The sequence below is a fragment of the Silurus aristotelis genome (genome assembly GCF_946808225.1).
Source record: "Silurus aristotelis genome assembly, chromosome: 14".
In the NCBI taxonomy this organism is placed as follows: Eukaryota; Metazoa; Chordata; class Actinopteri; order Siluriformes; family Siluridae; genus Silurus; species Silurus aristotelis.
In genome coordinates this window covers 24,417,221-24,436,447 of record NC_139587.1, presented here as the reverse complement: position 1 = coordinate 24,436,447, position 19,227 = coordinate 24,417,221, and the positions used below count along the sequence as shown (strand labels likewise).

Below are 19,227 nucleotides of genomic sequence, written 5' to 3'. Positions count from 1 at the left end.
ATCAGGCACAAAAAAAAAACTTTTTCATTAATTATTTCTTATAGAATTAGAAATTAATGTAGTCCCTAAGTTAAAATTGTTCGACTTTCAATTTTCCGGTCTTATGATGACGATAGCGATAAGGCATAATTGTAAAAATGTTAACCTTTTTGCGCACCAATTAAATTTTCGTACGATATGTTGGGACAATGTGGTTAGAGTGCATCTTTTTCTGTGTTTTTGGTGTTTTAAAATCCCAATTTTAGCTCTTGTCTCACGCCTTTTTTTTGGCACCAACACACACTGAAACAGAGCGTGTCTGCCTCCGGCCTCCACTCGTGACCCAGGGCTCATCCTCATGCATTTATACTGTAAAGTTTATCAAGTTCGGTAGTGTAAAATGCTTTGTTTTGCTATCTTATATACTACCTCATACTGATCACCATTTTTGAAGACTCTTGGTTAGGCTAGGCCATGTCTTGTATTACAATATTTTCAAGTTAGGTCAAGGTCATCGGAACGCATCTCCATAGTAACCCGGGGACTACTTGTGTTTCAATATTTCATATAGAACCAAACGTGGCAAAAAGCTTTCTAATGAATACTGTTTGGTTTTGTTATACATACATTACATGATGTAAACGCAAATGTATTTATTTTTTGTTGAATTAAAATACAAACCGTTTCTGATAAAGACACTCTGTGTACAACAATCACTCATCAAATCCAAAAAGCGATGAAGGAACTGTGAGCACAATGCTATTGTTAAAACACATTTAAACATTTGATTGAAAACTTGCCTATAGATGTCTGTCGGCGAATGGCTCCTTTTGGTATACCCAGGAATGGGCCTTTAGGAGTGGCTGTTACCGGTGCAGAATCCACTGACATTTCCTGGCTGTTGCACAGTGACTGCACAACCACAAATACAGGTGCGTTAAAACAGAGGGAAGGGAAATCTGCATTGTAAAATGTGATAGATTGATGTGTTTTATTTAATTTAGACCACAAAGAGCGACTTTAAATTAGTGAATCGAACAGAAAAGCATTCCTGGGTTCAAAGGTCATGCTTACATTCATTTCTGAGGCCACGGCAAAGCACCTGCTTGTGGGGCGCGGTTTAACAGCTGCCACCCTCACGTCCACGTTCGCGTTGTCCCACACCGGCTTTTGTGGCGGGACAACCTCCTCGACTTTATCTGCACATCAGCACAGTTTCTATTTAGGGACCAGGACAGTGAAAGGACACTACGTCTATTAAATATCATCACAGGATGTACAGAATCAAGAAAAGGAACCCAAAACCAAGCAAGGGAGAGGAGGCAGAAATGAGAACATTGACACTGGTCAAGGTCAAAAGCCGTGCAAGCTCTTCCCAATTTCCGAGCGAATGTGTGTCTCAGCGGCCACTGCGCAACATGCTAGCGGGTAGCGTTCGCTTTTCATACAGCTCCCATGCATGGGAAGTGATTACTTAGGGTGACGTGAAAAACAATCCTCTTCTTCTGAGCCACAATATCTGAAAGCTGATCATCTACACAGGGGGGGGGGAGAGGGAAGTTCAGTGTCTGATTTGCTGCCATCACATTTGTCAAGTGTGCATCTGGTTACACGCACTCGCACCCACCCACACACACAAAAACACACACCCACGCCCACACACTCGCACACCATTTCTCGTTCTGTTTCACATCGTAAGTCTATAAATATCCAGGATTTCAATTCCCTCTGTGTTATATAGTATGATGTCATAATCCCGTTCTCTATTCCTACTGTTTCCTAGGTTTCTTCTTTATTATTTGACGCCTGTGAACCTACACGACACGTGATAACTGCGTTTCTCTGTTTGTTTTGTATCTATTCATTCAACTCGAGAAAAAGCCTGACGGGGAAGTACGATCATTTCATCCGCTCGCCGACGTTAAAACGAGTGTGAGCAGCTTTGCACTGGAAATATGGCATTACATTTTCAGGTGGATTGTTGCTATATTAGACGTCTGCAGCAAGATTTCCATGACAACACCTCATTGCAGAATGATTCAAAGCTGTAGAGAGTCCTCTTACAATGATGGCTAGCTAGAACACTAGCACATCCTCATCTTTTACAAAAAAATTTATTTGCTTTAACAGTCAGACTTTTACCTGTTCACTGAGGCACATCCATTACCAGTGGAAGAAATTATTTTCTCAATGAAAATAGAGATTCGAGCTGCAGCTATACTCTGAATAATTATATATATATATATATATATATAACTTTCTTTCGGCTTCTCCCGTTAGGGGTCGCCACAGCGTGATCCTCCGCACGTTTTTTGATTTGGCACATGTTTTACGCTGGATGCCCTTCCTAACGCAACCCTCCCCTATTTATCCGGGCTTGGGACCGGCACTAAGAGTGGCTGGGGATGGTTCCCTGACCGGGGATCGAACCCGGGTCGCAGCGGTGAGAGCGCTGCATCTTAACCACTAGACCACCAGGGGACCATATATATATATATATATATATATATATATATATATATATATATATATATATATATATATATATATATATATATATATATATATATATATATATATATATATATATATATATATATATATATATATATATATATATATATCAATCATACATTGACCAGGCATGACATTATGATGTCCTGCCTAATATTGTGTTGGTCCCCCTTTTGCTGCCCAAACAGCCTGCGACCCGTGAAGCATTAACACCATTCACTTTTCCAGCAATTTGAGCTACAGGAGCTCGTCTGTTGGATCGGACCACACGGATCAGCCTTCACTCCCCACGTGCATCAATGAGACTCGGCCACCCATGACCCTGTCGCCGGTTCACCACTGTTCCTTCCTTGGAGCACTTTTGATAGATACTGACCACTGCAGACCAGGAACATCCCACAAGAGCTGCAGTTTTGGAAATGCTCTGACCCAGTCGTCTAGACATCACAATTTGTCCCTCGTCAAACTCGCTCGCGCTTGCCCGTTTTTCCTGCTTCTAAAACGTCAACTTTGAGTAAAAAATGCTATAATATAAGATTATAGCATTTTTTACTTAAAGTTGACGTTTTAGAAGCATGAAAAACGGGCAAGCGCGAGCGAGTTTGACACCGACGCCTGGTCGGTGTATACTGATAGTATATGCCAGATGTGGACCGGAAAAGTTTACAGAACATCTGGTAAGACTAATGTTGGGATCCCGTGGGACACGACAAAAGATTTGTGCAAAAGGGAGGATTTTTTGCTTTTTACCAAATAAAAGATCAGTGCAACTCAATACAGTAACAGCATCCTTAGTGACTGCCTGGTCACTCACAGGAAAAGATTTAAATTGGCCAATAATTTGTCAATAATTTGTCATTAAATTGTTTTCCAGTTTAAACAGAGCCAACAAAAAGTCACAGAGGTGACGATGAACAAAATAGGCAGGATTAAAAAAAAAAAACTTACAAATAACTCTATTTGAGACCAATTATGAGACACACAAGAGACGTTGCTACGGTTGAGAAACTGTCAGAGCCACGATTCACACACCATGCTGAGTACCGCATTTCTTTCTCTGGGTTTCTTTTTTTAGGGTTTTTCCAGTATATTCTGAGGTAAAGCAATAGGCTTAAGAGTCTAGATACATATATAATAACACTCCTAGGCTTGGCCTGCTTGAGGTTTAGATATACAGATATTTATAGAAGTGAACAGATCAAGTGACACTGCATTAGAACCCCAACTAAATAAACACATAAATAAGTAAAAGATGAAAATCAAATTGCTTTTTATATATTATACAGAGTGTATATGCAGTGAATTATGTAATAAAACCTGGCTGTCAAACTCACCCTTCTTTTTCCTCAAAGTAGCTTTAACATAAAAGAATATACAGTTTTATTCATGAACGGCTATTCACACATCATTTACATGAAAAAAGGAAAGGAAGGGGTTCAGTACAGATAAAAGGCAGCAGAATGGCATTAACCTTGATAAAATGTAATGCCATATCACACAGTTATCACTTCCATGCAACGGTCTACTCTACACAAAATCTAGAACCAGACAGGACAGATCGAACAGTAACAGGACAGAGAATTACAGTCTAATGTTTTTAAATCTAGTTTTTAATATGGTTTTTTTTGTCTACTGCCATGTACAAGTTAAAAAAAATCTGCTCAGTTTAACCAGACAAAACTGGCACCAGAAGCAGTGATGCTTTCTAACGAATCAGTGCTAGAGCGCAGAAATCAGAGAACGAATGCGTGCAACCTGGAACTCAGAGCTGATCAGGCTATAAATAATACATATTTAAATATACTAATGGGAATACATTTCCTTGGTTTTTCTTTTGTTCTCTGTGGGGTGTTTTTTAAAACTAGTACATAGAACTGAGTATTTTTTTAAATATATCATGACCTGGTAAGGTAACACACACACGCGCACACACACACACACACACACACACACACACACACACACACACACAAAGGATATGAGCATGCCGCCACATATAATTGCTATGTAAAATGCAAATGCAAACTTACCTTTATCCACTTTTTCAGGCAAAAATAAAAAATAAAGATAAAACATGAAACATTAGCACACATTGAGTTCTGACAAATCTGAACTATTAGCTAGGGTGACTGAACCTGAGCTACACGTAGCTCATGTCCACTTGCAGCTTGTTGCTTGTGGGCAGAGAAAAGATAACAGCCATGATGTACAATGCTTCTAAAGCCAATGATTTGACGTTTAGCAACACACTAATCCGTGTGAAAACTGGTTTGATTCATGTGTCACATGCATTTATACATTTACGTTTGTTATATGCTAATATACAATTATGGGGTTAAGGGCCTTGTTTAATGACACAGGAGTGAGAGATTAGTGTGATTGGGATTTGAACTCATGACCTGCAGATCCTAAGGCGAATGCTTTTATCATTTACATTTACATTTGCGACATTCAGCAGACGCCCTTGTCCAGAGCGATGTACAAAAGTGCGTCTCTAGCAATGAATAAATCTACACTGGTACGCTAGATCAGTGGTCCCCAACCCCCGGGCCATGGACCAGCACCGGTCCGTGGGTCAATTGGTACCGGGCCGCACTAAGAGTACATAACTTACATTATTTCTGTTTTATTTATTATCTGATTCTGAATGATGTTCTTTTTTGAAAAATTATCGTATTCTCTCCGCCACATCTGTCTATGACTCACTCTTGATGCATGTCATGATGCCTCAGTCTTACCTCTATCGACTACCGTCTTAAAGGGGCTGCTCCGGCCGCTAACACATAATACATTACCGCTAAATTCTAATTCCACCAAGCTAGCAAAATGAACAAACAACAACAGAGTGGATTCACGTTTATTATTATATTTAAAAAATATCAGTTTTTATGCCGGTTGTATCATTTTAATTTGTTGTATTTATCACCTCCCCCCTTAAAGGCCGGTCCGTGAAAATATTGTCTGACCTTAATCCGGTCCGTGGTGCAAAAAAGGTTGGGGACCACTGCTCTAGATTACAAACTTAATATAAATCAGCCTATAACTCGGTTGAGGGTTTTTATTTTTGTATTTATTTTGAACAAAGCAAAATTGGAAAGTGTTAGTTTTAGTGTCTTGTTTACTCCAGACATTGTTCGAACTACAGTATATCGGCTAATTACCGAGGCAAGAAAACGTCACAAAGGATCTCTGCTACCTCAAAGCTTTGTTTTTCTTAGACTCTGTGCATATTTAACATGAAAGTCCATAAAAGGTCAGACAGTGCAAAATGTAAATTAAAACAGAATGCAATGATTTGCAAATCTCATAAATCCATATTCTATTCACAATAAAACAAATCTAAACAAACAAAAAAACATATTAAAGGATATAAGGTCATTTTAAATTGAATGGCTGCACCAGGTCTCCAAAAAGTTGGGACAGGGCCATGTTTACCAGTGTGCAGAATCATGTCCTCTGTTTGTATACATCTGGAAACTGAGGAGACCAGTTGCTGAACTTCTGAGAGTGGAATGTTGTCCCATATGTGTTTGATACAGGATTCTAGCTGTTCATCAGTTCTGGGTGTCCTTTGTTGTATTTTTTCCTTTCATGATGCACCAAATGTTTTCAAATGGTGAAAGCTCTAGACTGCAGGCAGGCCAGTTCAGCACCCGGACTCTTCTTGTACGAAGTCATGCTATTGTAATAGATGCATTATGCAGTTAGCATTGTCTTGAAAAAGACGTTCTCTGGATGGAAGAATTTGTTGCTCTAAAACCTGTATATACTGTTCAGCTTTCTATGTTCTATTGTAAATAAAATATAGTATTATTAGATGTGCAAATTATTGCATTCTGGTTTTATTGTAGATTTTACATGGTTTTCCAACTTTTCTGGAATTGGGGTTGATCAAAAGAATATCACACATCCTATTTATTTTAATTTTTTTTACCTCAGCATCTCAAAACTTCTGGATCATTTACAGATCACTCTCTGTCTAAAAAGTAAGCTCAGCATCAGCTAGCCATATAAATCCAAACAATTGTATTTTTTCTTTTTCAGTTTATTATAGATAACAGAGCAGATATTTACAGAGGGATTAAAAAATGCACAGGCCATGTTTAACTGTTGGCATGTCGGTGTACAGTGCTTACCCAAGTCCTCCAGTTCTGAGGTCATGGATTTGGAGCGAGTGGAAAGGGCAGTTGATGGAGCTCTCCTTGGAAGGACTGGAGCTTGAGCAGAAAAAAACCCAAAACACGAGCAGTAAGCCATGAGCTAGCAATCGTATTAGTGATCCACAGTATATACACAGACCAGGCATAACATTATGACTGATAAAGTAAATAACACTAATTATATCATGGCACATGTTAGTGGGCGGAATATCTTAGGCATCAAGTGGACATTTTGTCCTTAATGTTGATGTGGTAGAAGCAGGAAAAATTGGCGAGTGTAGGGATCTGAGAAAGTTTGAAAAGGGCCAAATTGTGATGTCTAGATGACTGGGTCATTCTGCAGTGTTTAGTGTTTTTCAAAAGTGGTCCAAGGAAGGAACAGTGTTGAACCGGCGACAGGGTCATGGGCGGTCAAATGATGCATGTGGTAAACGAAGGTTGGTCCGTGTGGTTTGATCCAACAGATGAGCTCCTGTAGCTCAAGTTTTTTAGAAGTTGGTGCTGTTAATGCTGGACGGGTCAGAACTGTTTTGGCAGCAAAAGGAGGACCAACACAATATTAGGCAGGTGGTCATAATGTCATGCCTGATTGGTGGCCATAATGTTATGCCTGATCGGTGTCTGTACTATACATTCCTCAGCAAATGAACTATGCTTGATTTTGCTAGTCAAGTTTGCTTCTTGCTAATGTAGAACTTGAGCCAGTGTAATTGTAATCTATGGAGTTCAAGGTAGTTCCTTTTGAAGTTAAAGAGCAGAATAATACGTTTCATTTGAAATAGGATCAGTTAACTATTTGTTATCTATGCCATATTTATGATTTTCATTCATTTTAACTGTATTGAATCTCAATGATGCAATGACCATTCTTTGTTCAGAGAACAAGAATGAGAATTTGATAATTTGCTAAACTGTTCTTTCAAAAATAAACTAAAAATAATCCATTATGGGAAGCAATCATCTTTGACTTTAGAAAAGGGTTCAGATGTAATTGTAACACCAAAGTGGCTTTTGTAGATTAAAGCAATATGGACACAGTGCTTCACTAAGAGGAGCTAAAGGAATCGAGCCTGGTAATGCACGTACCTTTTTTTCGAGCCGTATCATCAGGGTCGAGATTTCTGCTGACGGTCACAACTTTAATGATGAGATGATTTCCCCCGTGCCGGATCATATTAACCACCTGTTTGTGGCCCACCTTCACCACGTTGTCTTTGTTAACCTGAGAACAACAGAGGCAAAACAGAGGAGAATTTACACCAACGAGCAGAAGATTTGTTTTTAAACTCATAAACACCAGAGTTCATAGTAAGCTCATTTCTAGCCACACGTATGTGTGGGGTACATTTACTGGTAGTCAAATGCTATGAGGAATGCAGCGTTATATTTTAGAATAGGTATATTTTTCAAAATTCTACTATATGAGCATTTTGCAGCACAGCGTTTTCTTTTCTTTTTCTCCTTCTAAGTGTACATCCACTGAGATAATGAGATAATGGTCCCAGCTGAGCTTTTTCACTAAAATACAGTCTAACAATAGTAGCATGAAAATAGCAATCTAATGGCAGGCGAAACAGGTACGAATCACAAATATTTGGTCCTGATGCTATCTTTCAGCCTCAACTGTTTCTGTATGCTCTTAAATGTACACTATATGCACAAAAGTATTGGAACATGACTTTTCCAGCCATATGTGGTTCCTCCCCAAACCACAAAGTCAAAGGTTGCATAGGATTATATAGAGTACCTTTAGATGTGGTAGCATTGAATTTTCTCTTTACTTGAACCAGGAGACACAAAACTGTTCCGGCATGACAATGCCCCTGTGCACAAAGCAAGCTCCATGAAGATATGGTTTAAAAAGGTTGGAATGATCGTGAGTGGTCTGCTATAGAGCTCTGACCTCAATCCTACAGAACACCTTTGGGATGAACTGGAATTTACCTTCATTAAAATAAATATGTACATAACAAATGAATAAAATATAGCTCATTTGTGCTGGGCTTGTGCTAAAGTGTGCTTGCTTTGGTTTATTGGATTTTTATAACAGCTATAATATAGTGGAAGTCTGTGGTGGGGATATCATTACCGCCCACTCAAATCAAAACCAAAAAAATTAAAAATAAATGACTGTCATTCCTTTGTGCTGATTTGTTCTGGACAAATGTTTTGACATACTACACGTCCTCTTTGCTGTGTTATTACTCTCAGCTATTAACCTACATTAATATATGAAAGGAATTACCCACGACAAATAAGCAGTTATACAAAGATAATACCGCTTGAATTGGATTACTTGCATACAGCAGCAAATTCAGGAAAAGTGTTATTCTGCTAACACCACAGTGATTTTCCAACTATCACAATGTTTAAAATACAGTCATTTCAAACAAAACATTGTCTGGTATTTGATTTTTTCAGCTATTTGTGGTTCATCTTCCAACTGTTACCACAAAGTTGGAGGTACACAATTGTATTGGATGTCTCTGAAAGCGGTGACCGGAAAATTTCCCCTTGACTTGATCTAAACTTTTTCCAGCATGACAATGCCCCTGTGCAACCCGGACTCAACACACACTCGTACTCACTTCGCACACCCATGAATTCAGTACCACTCACATTACATCACTTTATTACCATAAACTGTTTACATGCCGTTTTTGCACATCTTTTCTGGATTGCTGCTATTTGCTCTTTTGCACAACATTTTACTTTTTTGCTACTGTTCACTTTGTCTCTATACAACAGGTTTCCTGGCGGAGCTATTTTGTATTTTGTGTGTTGGGTATTGTCTTGCACTGTCTTGTGTTGTCTTTGCACTGTTTGCACCAGGTTGCACACATGCACTTTATGTGGCGAGGACACATACTAGTCCTTAGCCCTGTGTTTTCTGTTTCTGTGATTATTGTATGTATGTAGCAACAGGGTTCTGGAGAAACGTTGTTTCATTTCACTGTGTACTGCATCAGCTATATATGGTTGAAATGACAATAAAAGCTTTTTGACTTGACTTGCACAAAGCCGGCTCCCTTTTAATATAATTTACATGGATTGGAGTGGAAGATCTTGAGTGACCTATCTGGACCTCAGACCCGGGTGACGGTTCATCTCCCAACAGGACAACGACCCTAAGCACACAGCCAAGATAACAAAGTAGAGAGTACAGGACGACTCTGTGAATGTCCTTGAGTGGCCCAGACAGAGCCAAGATTTGAGCCCAATTTAACATCTCAGGAGATCTGAAAATGGCTGTGCACTGATGCGCCCCATCCAACCTTATAGAGCTTGAGAGGTTCAGTAAAAAAGAAATAAGGAGAAACTGCCCAGAAATAGCTGTGCCAAGCTTGTAGCATCAAACTCAAAAACACTTAAGACTGTAATTGGTGCCAAAGAAGCTTCAACAAAGTACTGAGCAAAGGCTGTGAATACTTTACTGTACATGTGATGTTTTTTTTTTGGTTTGAATTTTTTAAATAAATTTGCAAAGATTTCAAACAAACTTCTTTCATGTGGTCAGTATGGGTTATTGCTTGTAGAATTTTAAGAGAAATGATGAATGTGGAAAAAGTGATGCGCTGTGAATACTTTCCCAATGCATGGCCTGGATTCATGGCTGCACTCTCTAAACTGAGTCTTTTGTACGTTCAACATCTTGTCTTATTGACACACTTGTTAAAAAAACAGCAGTCAAATTCCCACTCGCTTGAATTATTCTCGAAACAAACCCCTAACGCTCGGCAGACAGCCATCAGAGACGAAGAAATTGAGTGGCTCGTAAGGCTGGATCAATCATGTTGGCTTAAACTTGGAGGCATTAAATCTCCCGACGTGTTTTTACTCCCTAATTTGACCTGCGTAAAAAAAGAAAAAAGGAAAATCCCTGCCAGAGGTACTAAATATGGATAGACAGGCGTTAAACACTGTTTCACCTACTCCATTGACGCGAACATGGTTAGTTAGAATAACAAGGAGGAAATAACTAAAGTGCAGAGATCTCAATATTTACTCTATAACCAGATAATGATGAGCTACTGGGCCTACTGGGCATGTGCAGAGTGGCCTTAGTCATGGCAAGAACAACGATAAGAAAGTAATGGTTGGTGTGTGAGTCTGAATTTGTAACTTCCGAGAGGTCAGTTTGGGTGGGAATCGTTTCACATCGGGTCCTGAGGTAATTTCACAGGTGTCTGTGGTTTTCTCTGTCGTACTTACAGCAATATTTTAAAGCAATATTTTTGGGAAAAAGTTCTAATTCAAGCACTGCTAAAAGAGGTAGGTTTTTAGACATCATTCGCAAGAGCATCAGGTGTTCGGACATCAAGTGAAAGTTCGTACCACCTAGGTGTCAGAACAGAGAAGAGTCTTAAAGCATGTCTTCCTTGTACCCTGAGAGACGGTTGGCCCAGCCGAACAATGACTGAAGACTGAAGGGAGTATGGAACAGTGTGGGGTGATATAAGTGCTGTGAGGTTGAAGGCTGCTAGCTGTTGTAGGCTACTCCTGAGGGTGTGAACAGGAAGTTGGGTGGGGTTTTTTTGTTGACAAAAACAGACAAATTCTCTAAGATTAAATACAGGTGCGTTCCGATGACCCCATCGTAACTTGAAAATATTGTGGGTTGATACAGTAAAACCCTATTGTACAAGCAACTAATAGTACGAGTAAACGAAGATACGCGCGACCTTGCTCTCAAAATTGTACCCTATTTTGCGAGCAAATTTCGAAGGCAAACCCACGCTGCTGGTTCCCCGCTTTCAGTCGAGGGTAGCATCAGTCGCTTAGAAGACCGGGAACAGCCCACAAGAGCTGCAGTTTTGGAGATGCTCTGATTCAGTCGTCTAGACGTCACAATATGGCCCTTGTCAAACTCACTCAAATCCTTACGCTTCCCCATTTTTCCTGCTTTTAACACATCAATTTTAAGGGCAAAATGTCCACTTCCTGTCTAATAAATCCCACCCACTAACAAGTGCCATGATTAAGAGATAATCAGTGTTATTCACATTACTGCTCATAATGTTATAATGTCATAATGTTATACTTGGTCAGTGTATATGTATGTGACAGCGGGTGCATGAACGAGTGAAGGACAAAGCAAACACTGCTACGTTTGCATGCAGCGTAAAACTTAAAATATTTTTACAATTTTGTTGTATCACAATCATCGTCATCATAAGATCAAAAAAATTGTAAGCTGAACCATCGTAACTCGGGGACCATCTAAACTTGAAGCAATAACTTTATAACAATACATAAATCACTGTCTCCATCAGTACATAGTTTGGTATCAAGTAGGTGTTACCAGAAGAATCACTGTAGTAAATCTGATTAATTTATTCTATAAGGTTCAGTAAAAGTGCTGTTCAGGGTTACAGTGAATTTGGAGGCTCTCTTCTGGAGGCAGGAATTCAGGCCATCTAGGACCAATTTAGAGCAATCCACCTAGCTTTAAGAGAACCTGAACCATGAGGACACTCCAGACACTCGCAATCAAAGCAGGCAGTTTGGAGCTGTAAGGCAGAAACACCACCCACTGCTTCCTGATTCATTTACGTCATTAGTACTTTCTTTCGGCTTCTCCCGTTAGGGGTCGCCACAGCGGATCCTCCGCACGTTTGATTTGGCATATGTTTTACGCTGGATGCCCTTCCTAACGCAACCCTCCCCAATTTATCTTGGGACCGGCACTGAGAGTGGCTGGGGATGGTTCCCTGACCGGGGATCGAACCCGGGTCGCAACAGTGAGAGCGCTGCATCTTAACCACTAGACCACCAGGGGACCCTGATTCATTTACGTCATTAAAGCCTTTTTTTCTTTTTTTAAGAACTTGAACATTAATAAGGGCTTTTAGAACAAATATTTCACCCAAAACATGTTTGAGCTCATTTACCAAAATTGGTTTATAGAAAAAAAAGTGCACGTAATTGACTTTTTTCCCCCCACAATAATCATGGATTTAATGAAACGGCATAAACAGTGCTACGTTAGCATTTAGCTCCAATGAAAATCCTGCTGCCTGCACGAATGAGAAGCGTCTGGAATCCTCTGTTAGCATTCTCCTGAGCAGCATAGCATGAAATTAGCACTGTACTTGGAAAGGAAAAACCAGCAGCGAAAGATTTAGGATAACAGGATGCTTTAATCTACACAAAAGATGAGGTAAAATGAGATGGGGTAACCTAGGAAATAAGCTAGAGCTTTAGTTTATACGTGCCATATGTGAATGCAAGAAAAACTGTACACAATTTAGCACACGGAAGTATACAACACAAGTACACGGGTATGAGTTAAAATTCAAAACCATATATATATATATATATATATATATATATATATATATATATATATATATATATATATATATATATATATATATATATATATATTTTTTAGAATTTCTTGACAAAATTCACCACACATACATGGTGGCCAAATCAAACAAGACAAAGAGACGCAATACAGTGTATGTTTGGTGGCCGGGAAAAGACTGCTATACACTATATGGACAAAAGTTTGTGGACACCTGTCTATAAGATTGTTATGTGCTTTTTGAATGTCCCATTTCTATATTTAGTCACTGATTATCTAGTCTTCCCCGCTGGTAAGAATTGGGGCACCTGACTTTTTCTGCCATATGTGGTTTTTCCCCAAACCGTTAGCACAAAGAACACACTTGTGTAAGATGCCTTTGGGTGTGGGAGCATAAAATTTTCCCTTTACTTGAAATAGAAGACCCAGGTATACATATGGTATACATGGGTTAGAGTGGAATATCTTGAGTAGCTTACTATAGAGATCCAACCCTATTAAACACCTTTGGGATAAATGTGAACACTGAGTGCACCCCAGGCCTTCTCACCTCACCTACATCAATACCTGAGTTTACTAATACCCTTGTGGCTGAATGAGCACAAATCTCCACAAGCACGCTCCACAATCTAGTGTAATATCTTCCCAGAAGAGTAAAGGTTATGATAAGAGCCAACAAGGACTAAATAGGTCTTTCAAAAAGCACATACTAATCTTATAGTCAGGTGTCAACAAACTTTTGTCTATATATTGTATTACAGTCTTTTCCAGGCCACCAAACCTACAATGTATTGCGTCTCTTTGTCTTGTTTGATTTGGCCACCATGACTTAATTGAGAGCTCAACCCCAATTTCTTCTGCAAGATTAAAAAAACACATATTCCTGACAGACTCTGATGTCACTGCTGACGATTAGTTGACTCAGGAACACCCTTGACCTCCCAGAATCCTCAGCTCACCTAGATCGCTTTCATCGGGCGTTATCTCGCTACGCCAGACTGAGCCACTTCATCTGGATCATTTCATTACATTAGTGCACAGACATGGTCACTAATCCAAGGCAACTCACAAATGCCATGTTAAACCGACACAACGTTCACATTACAGTCGGAAGTGCTCGAATTGCAAAAACAGTGAACTCACAGACGCACATAATGCAGACTGATAGGAGTGTGTGCTGCAGCGCCCTGCACTCGATTACGATCTGATGAAATTAGGGCCGCTTTATCCCCTTGAAACACAATCCACACAGACGGAATTAAGCGGAAAAAAACGATAAACCATCCTTTTAGCTAATCATTTGTGTTCCCGGTTGTTCTTTTTATGGTCTATTTCTCTCGCTCTCACTCAAACACACACACACACACACTAAGTTTGTGTAAACCTGATCGTAAGATTGGTATGTGCCTAACATCCCATTCCTTATTTTGTCCCCATTTGCTCTTATAATATCCTCCACTCTCCTGGGAAGAATTTCCACCAAATCTTGGAGTGTGCTTGTGGAGACACACCCACACCCACACACACACACACACACACACACACACACACACACACACACACACATATTTACTCAGTTCATGCACAATCACAAACATATATATGATCACATTCATCCAAACACACACACACACACACACACACACACACACACACACACACACACACACACACAGTCCCAGATGCATTATATAACGCTGTCTATAATTATATAATGCCTCTCAGTGAACAAGGAGACAAACGGTTATTCACCAAGAACCCATCTGTACTAGGGCAACACCCCCCACAACCACCACCACAACTACTATCACACAAATACACACACACACAAACACACACACACACTGAACTACTCACTACAACTGTTTTTTCAACAAATAAAAAATAAATCGTAAAATTATGCCAAAAAAAAAAAATAAAAATCACAAAATGATCACTAATGATCCGGCTTTATTTGTTTCGTTTTTTATTGCTTAGCAAAACTTCCACTTCCACAACTGGATGTGTTCATGTCCAAAATGTAGGTCAATTATCATAATATCATAAATCAACAGGAAAGAAATTAAATGGTAAAGCAGTTTGCCCGTATTTCTGCTTCACGTTTATTATAAAGTAACAGCTACTAGTGTGGTAAATGGTGGTATAATTCTTTATTTCTGTTTATTTCCAAAACCATAATGACCCATTGCCTAAAACAAGCAGCAATAAATACTTGTTGTCATTTTCTGCACAATAAGGAATTTTTTTACACTTCTTGTTCTATTGTAAAGTAACAAAAAAGGCTAGTGTTTATTTCTCAAGTACTTATATTTGAGAAAAAATGTTTTATATCTGAGACAAAACACAAAAATATCAGTTTATGTCTACAAAGGAGACAAAACATAGAATTTATTAAAATATATGTTTGCATGTGAAGTGAAGACAAAACACAGAGATAACACACTGACCAGACATAACTTTATGGCCACCTGTCAAATATGCTATTGGTCCCCCTTTTGCTGCTATCACAGTTCTGACCCGTCAAGCATAAACAACCTTAACTTCTTCAGCAATTTGAGCTACAGGAGCTCGTCTGTCCACATGGTCCATCTCTCCACGTGATCAATGATCCTTGGCTGCCTACGAACCACTCTTCCTTCCTTGGAGAACTTTTAAATGATACTGAACATTGGGAACATTCCACAAGAGCTGCCGTTTTGGAGATGCTCTAACCCAGATTTCTAGACGTCACAATTTGGCCCTCGTCAAACTCACTCAAATCCTTAAGCTTGCCCATTTTTCCTGCTTCTGAAACATCAACTTTGAGGGCAAAATGTCCACTTGCTGCCTAATAAATCCTACACACTAACAGGTGCCATGATGAAGAGATAATCAGTGTTATTCACTCATTGGTCATAATGTTATAATGTCATAATGTTATGCCTGTTCGATGTATTTATATACGGAATAACTGTGCAAGGATTGTTAGGTAGATAAGATATGTCAAAACTAGTTCCAGTAACATGATACATATGTGCATATATAAAATGTCTGTATGATACAGTATATAAAGAATAAATATGGGTGGAATTTTAGCTGGAATAATAACTTCCTTGGTTTGAGAGCAGTTAACATGCAAAGGCTAGAAGTAAGCTTGGCCTAGTGTAGTTAGCTAGTTTGATATTTTGAGCAGATTAGCTACCTTCAAATACAGTCTATGTAATCAAATTCTGGTGCTGCCCATGTCCTCCTTCCTAGGTCAGTCTAGTTTCCCTGTTCTTTTCCGTGTTTTATTGTGTCCTGTGTCTTCACTGAGTCATTCTTTTGTGTGACGACAATTAAAAAGCAATCACCAACCTCCTATCCTACTTATATGTACCATCAACACCGTCTAATCAACTTGTTAACTACACAAACAAACATGAACGATGGTCATCAAGGAGCTCAATGAACTGGTTGCTTTTATAGTGAAACAGTAAATCAGTAGGTATGTGCTTACTGAGGTAATATGTCACATGATCTGGTTATTCCGTTATTTAGTAGAGAAACGGTGTCAAGTTTACAACCCACCCAAAAATTAGAAGCTGTTAACCTGAAATCGGTGCTAAGCCAAAGTGTTTTTGCATCTGCGTAACGTTTTTGTTTGTCACGCTGAAAAGTGGAGGAATGATCACATGCTTTCTGCTGGCAGAAGGGGAAAAAAAAAGAGAGAGATGACACAAATGCACGAAACACCTAAGCTTCTAAACGGAGAGTCCTGTGGTCTCTGAACAGCTGCTCGCGTTGTTATTTTTAACAGTAACTATGACCAAACTGTAGAAAAAGTTCCTACTATAAATACATCCATTAGAACGCTTGCCAGATGCTTTACCGCACCTCAAAATCCGAGGAGTGATAATTAGCTGACGGCGGTTTTCTTTATTCACGTTAACAATTTTTTAGCCGCACTGCACACTTTCTGTCACACGGACCCGTCCTGAAGAAATGAGAAGAGAAAATGGAGGGGAGAGAGAGGGCTTGCTATCTCCACTTGAGCTGGAGGTCTGTGGCTTCTTTACCATCCTCAATCCATTCCAGTCAGAGCTAACAGAGGCTCTCTATGTGAAATAACCATCTTATTAAATGTACCCTTCTTCACAGAGATACCAGCTCAGTCTTTTACCTTGAGAGGGCTAATTATGAAGAGCACCCAAAAACCACAGTTTTAGATACTATCCCCACACACACACACACACACACACACACACACACACACACACACACACAATCACACACACTTTCCCCTCCAGTCGGCTGCTTTTACAGAGCCGTAGATAAAGAGAAGCTTCAGAGTGGGTCTTATCTGAGCAGGCGTGACATGTGTTTAGTGAAAGGCTAAAATGATAAACTCTGCAATCAGATCCGAACACAGAAAAGAAGAAGTCCACAGCACCCTCACAGCTAGCTTCAATCCTGAACTAATCTGTAAGCAGCAACCCGAAACCAATATGAAACGAATGCTCAAGTGGGAGGAACAAATTTGTCACCTGGAGTTTTTCAGTAGACTGAAGCAAATACTGTAATAGAAATTAACATGTAAAAAAAAACAGGCTGTAGTAGAAATTTCTAAGCATGCACCTTCAAAGTTTAGCCGACACCATTGCAGTTTATTTGATTACATGTGTTTGTCCAAAATTTACAGCCTGGAAACAGCATAGAAGAGTGTCGGAATCAACAACTGATTGTACATCGCAATGCTTTTTGTACAAGATTCTGATACAAGAAACCTATGAATCCTATCTTTAAAGCACAATTAGCTTTGTTAGCAAAGGTAAGGTGTACGTAAGCTGAGGAGCCCTGGGGTGCAGTAAAAGGTTAAAAGGTTTGAGGTCAAGCTCTGTAGCAGGCCACTCAAGATCTCCTCCTTCAGCCTATAATCTTCATGGAGCTGGCTTTGTGCACAGGAACATTGTCATGCTGGAACAGGTTTGGGTCCAAGTTCTAATGGAGAGAAAATCTAATGCTACCTAAACATTTGTGTTCTTCCATCTCAGAGCGCTCAGGATATCTATGTGCATGCAATAAACCGTCTCTTTAATTCTACTTTAGCTCGTGGTGTCCAGAATCTTCAGTCATCTTACTTCTGGTGAAGCACTGAAATTTTAAATCCAAGGAAGATTCACAAAGGGCTCATCTCTTGTTTTATAAAGGAAGAGAAAACAAAAAGCACCTTTGCTAATAATTTGATTTTTTGGCAATGTAATATCTTGTGGGGACGATAACACAAGAAATCATGTCATACACCAGGAAGTGTGTAACAGCATAATATGCAAATAATAACAGGACTTGATGCAGACACACACTGTTCCTTACAGAAAACTAAAAAGCACCAGACACAATAAAACACACTGACCCACAGTGGAGTAATGGACCAAAAAAAGGACAATTGCCCCTATCTGATATCTGGAGGCATAAAGTGATGTCTATATCTATAAAGAGCTTTTAGAGCATCCCACTTCACTCCACAAAGGTTCTGCTAGAAGCTGCATGGCTCTCAGCATCATCCTCACACACACACACACACACACAAACACACACTACACTGATGCTGGTTGCTAGGTGACCGCTGATCCATGTTCCAACATCAGCACCCGCGTGGACCTACTCGGCTCGGCCTTCTGCGCGTTACTGTTAATCTGCTGCATTCGTAAAAACGACCAGACGTTCCTAATGCGACTTCTCCCACAAAATTTTAAACTGCAAGAGATAACTGAGGAGGTGTGCAGGTCTGATGAAACGCACTGCCATGAGGGTGCTATAAGGAGAACTAAAAATGACCTCGCATGTTTCTGTTGCTGTGTCACTCTGTGGTAAAAAGAGAACTTTCCAGAACGCCGGTGCAAAGGCAGAATTTTCCAGGAACGTGCTGAGGAATTAGCAGATTGTTTAAAAAACCTAATAATGCTGCACTGTTCGAACACCTGGGTTCAGTCTGTGGAGGAGTTTTTATTCGAGTGCAACCCAGATTTAAACCAGCCATGAGGTATAAGCCGTGCATAACAATGCGGTGCTTTTTATTGCAACGTCACACACCATTCACTACAACATGCACAAACCTCGAGCGACCTTGAATAATGTCAAATCCTATATGATACGCGAAAGTGGGACAGGGAAAGATTAAGACAAGAAAACTAGGGAGGGCTAGATCAAAAGGCTAAGAGGAACATAATAATCCGTCTTGAGAGAAAGAACAGGACGTTCAAAGGAGAAACAGCCTGGTACAAACCCTCCTTTAACAGAAACAAT

The 19,227-nt window shown here is 39.6% G+C and overlaps 1 protein-coding gene across 2 annotated transcripts in view; it reads right to left on the bottom strand.

The window, feature by feature from the left end:
- shank2b (SH3 and multiple ankyrin repeat domains 2b) overlaps positions 1-19,227 on the bottom strand; it is a 181,533-nt gene that overhangs the window by 5,507 nt on the left and 156,799 nt on the right. Inside the window, exons 17-21 of one of the 2 annotated variants that reach the window (XM_083560941.1) lie at positions 7,740-7,875; positions 6,630-6,710; positions 3,828-3,848; positions 1,054-1,178; positions 780-891 (exon numbers count right to left, since the gene is read on the bottom strand). In XM_083560941.1, the coding sequence (XP_083417067.1) occupies positions 780-891; positions 1,054-1,178; positions 3,828-3,848; positions 6,630-6,710; positions 7,740-7,875 (475 nt within the window). Of the gene's footprint in view, positions 1-779; positions 892-1,053; positions 1,179-1,453; positions 1,514-3,827; positions 3,849-6,620; positions 6,711-7,739; positions 7,876-19,227 lie in introns of both variants that reach the window. The other variant, XM_083560942.1, reaches the window with a different exon arrangement.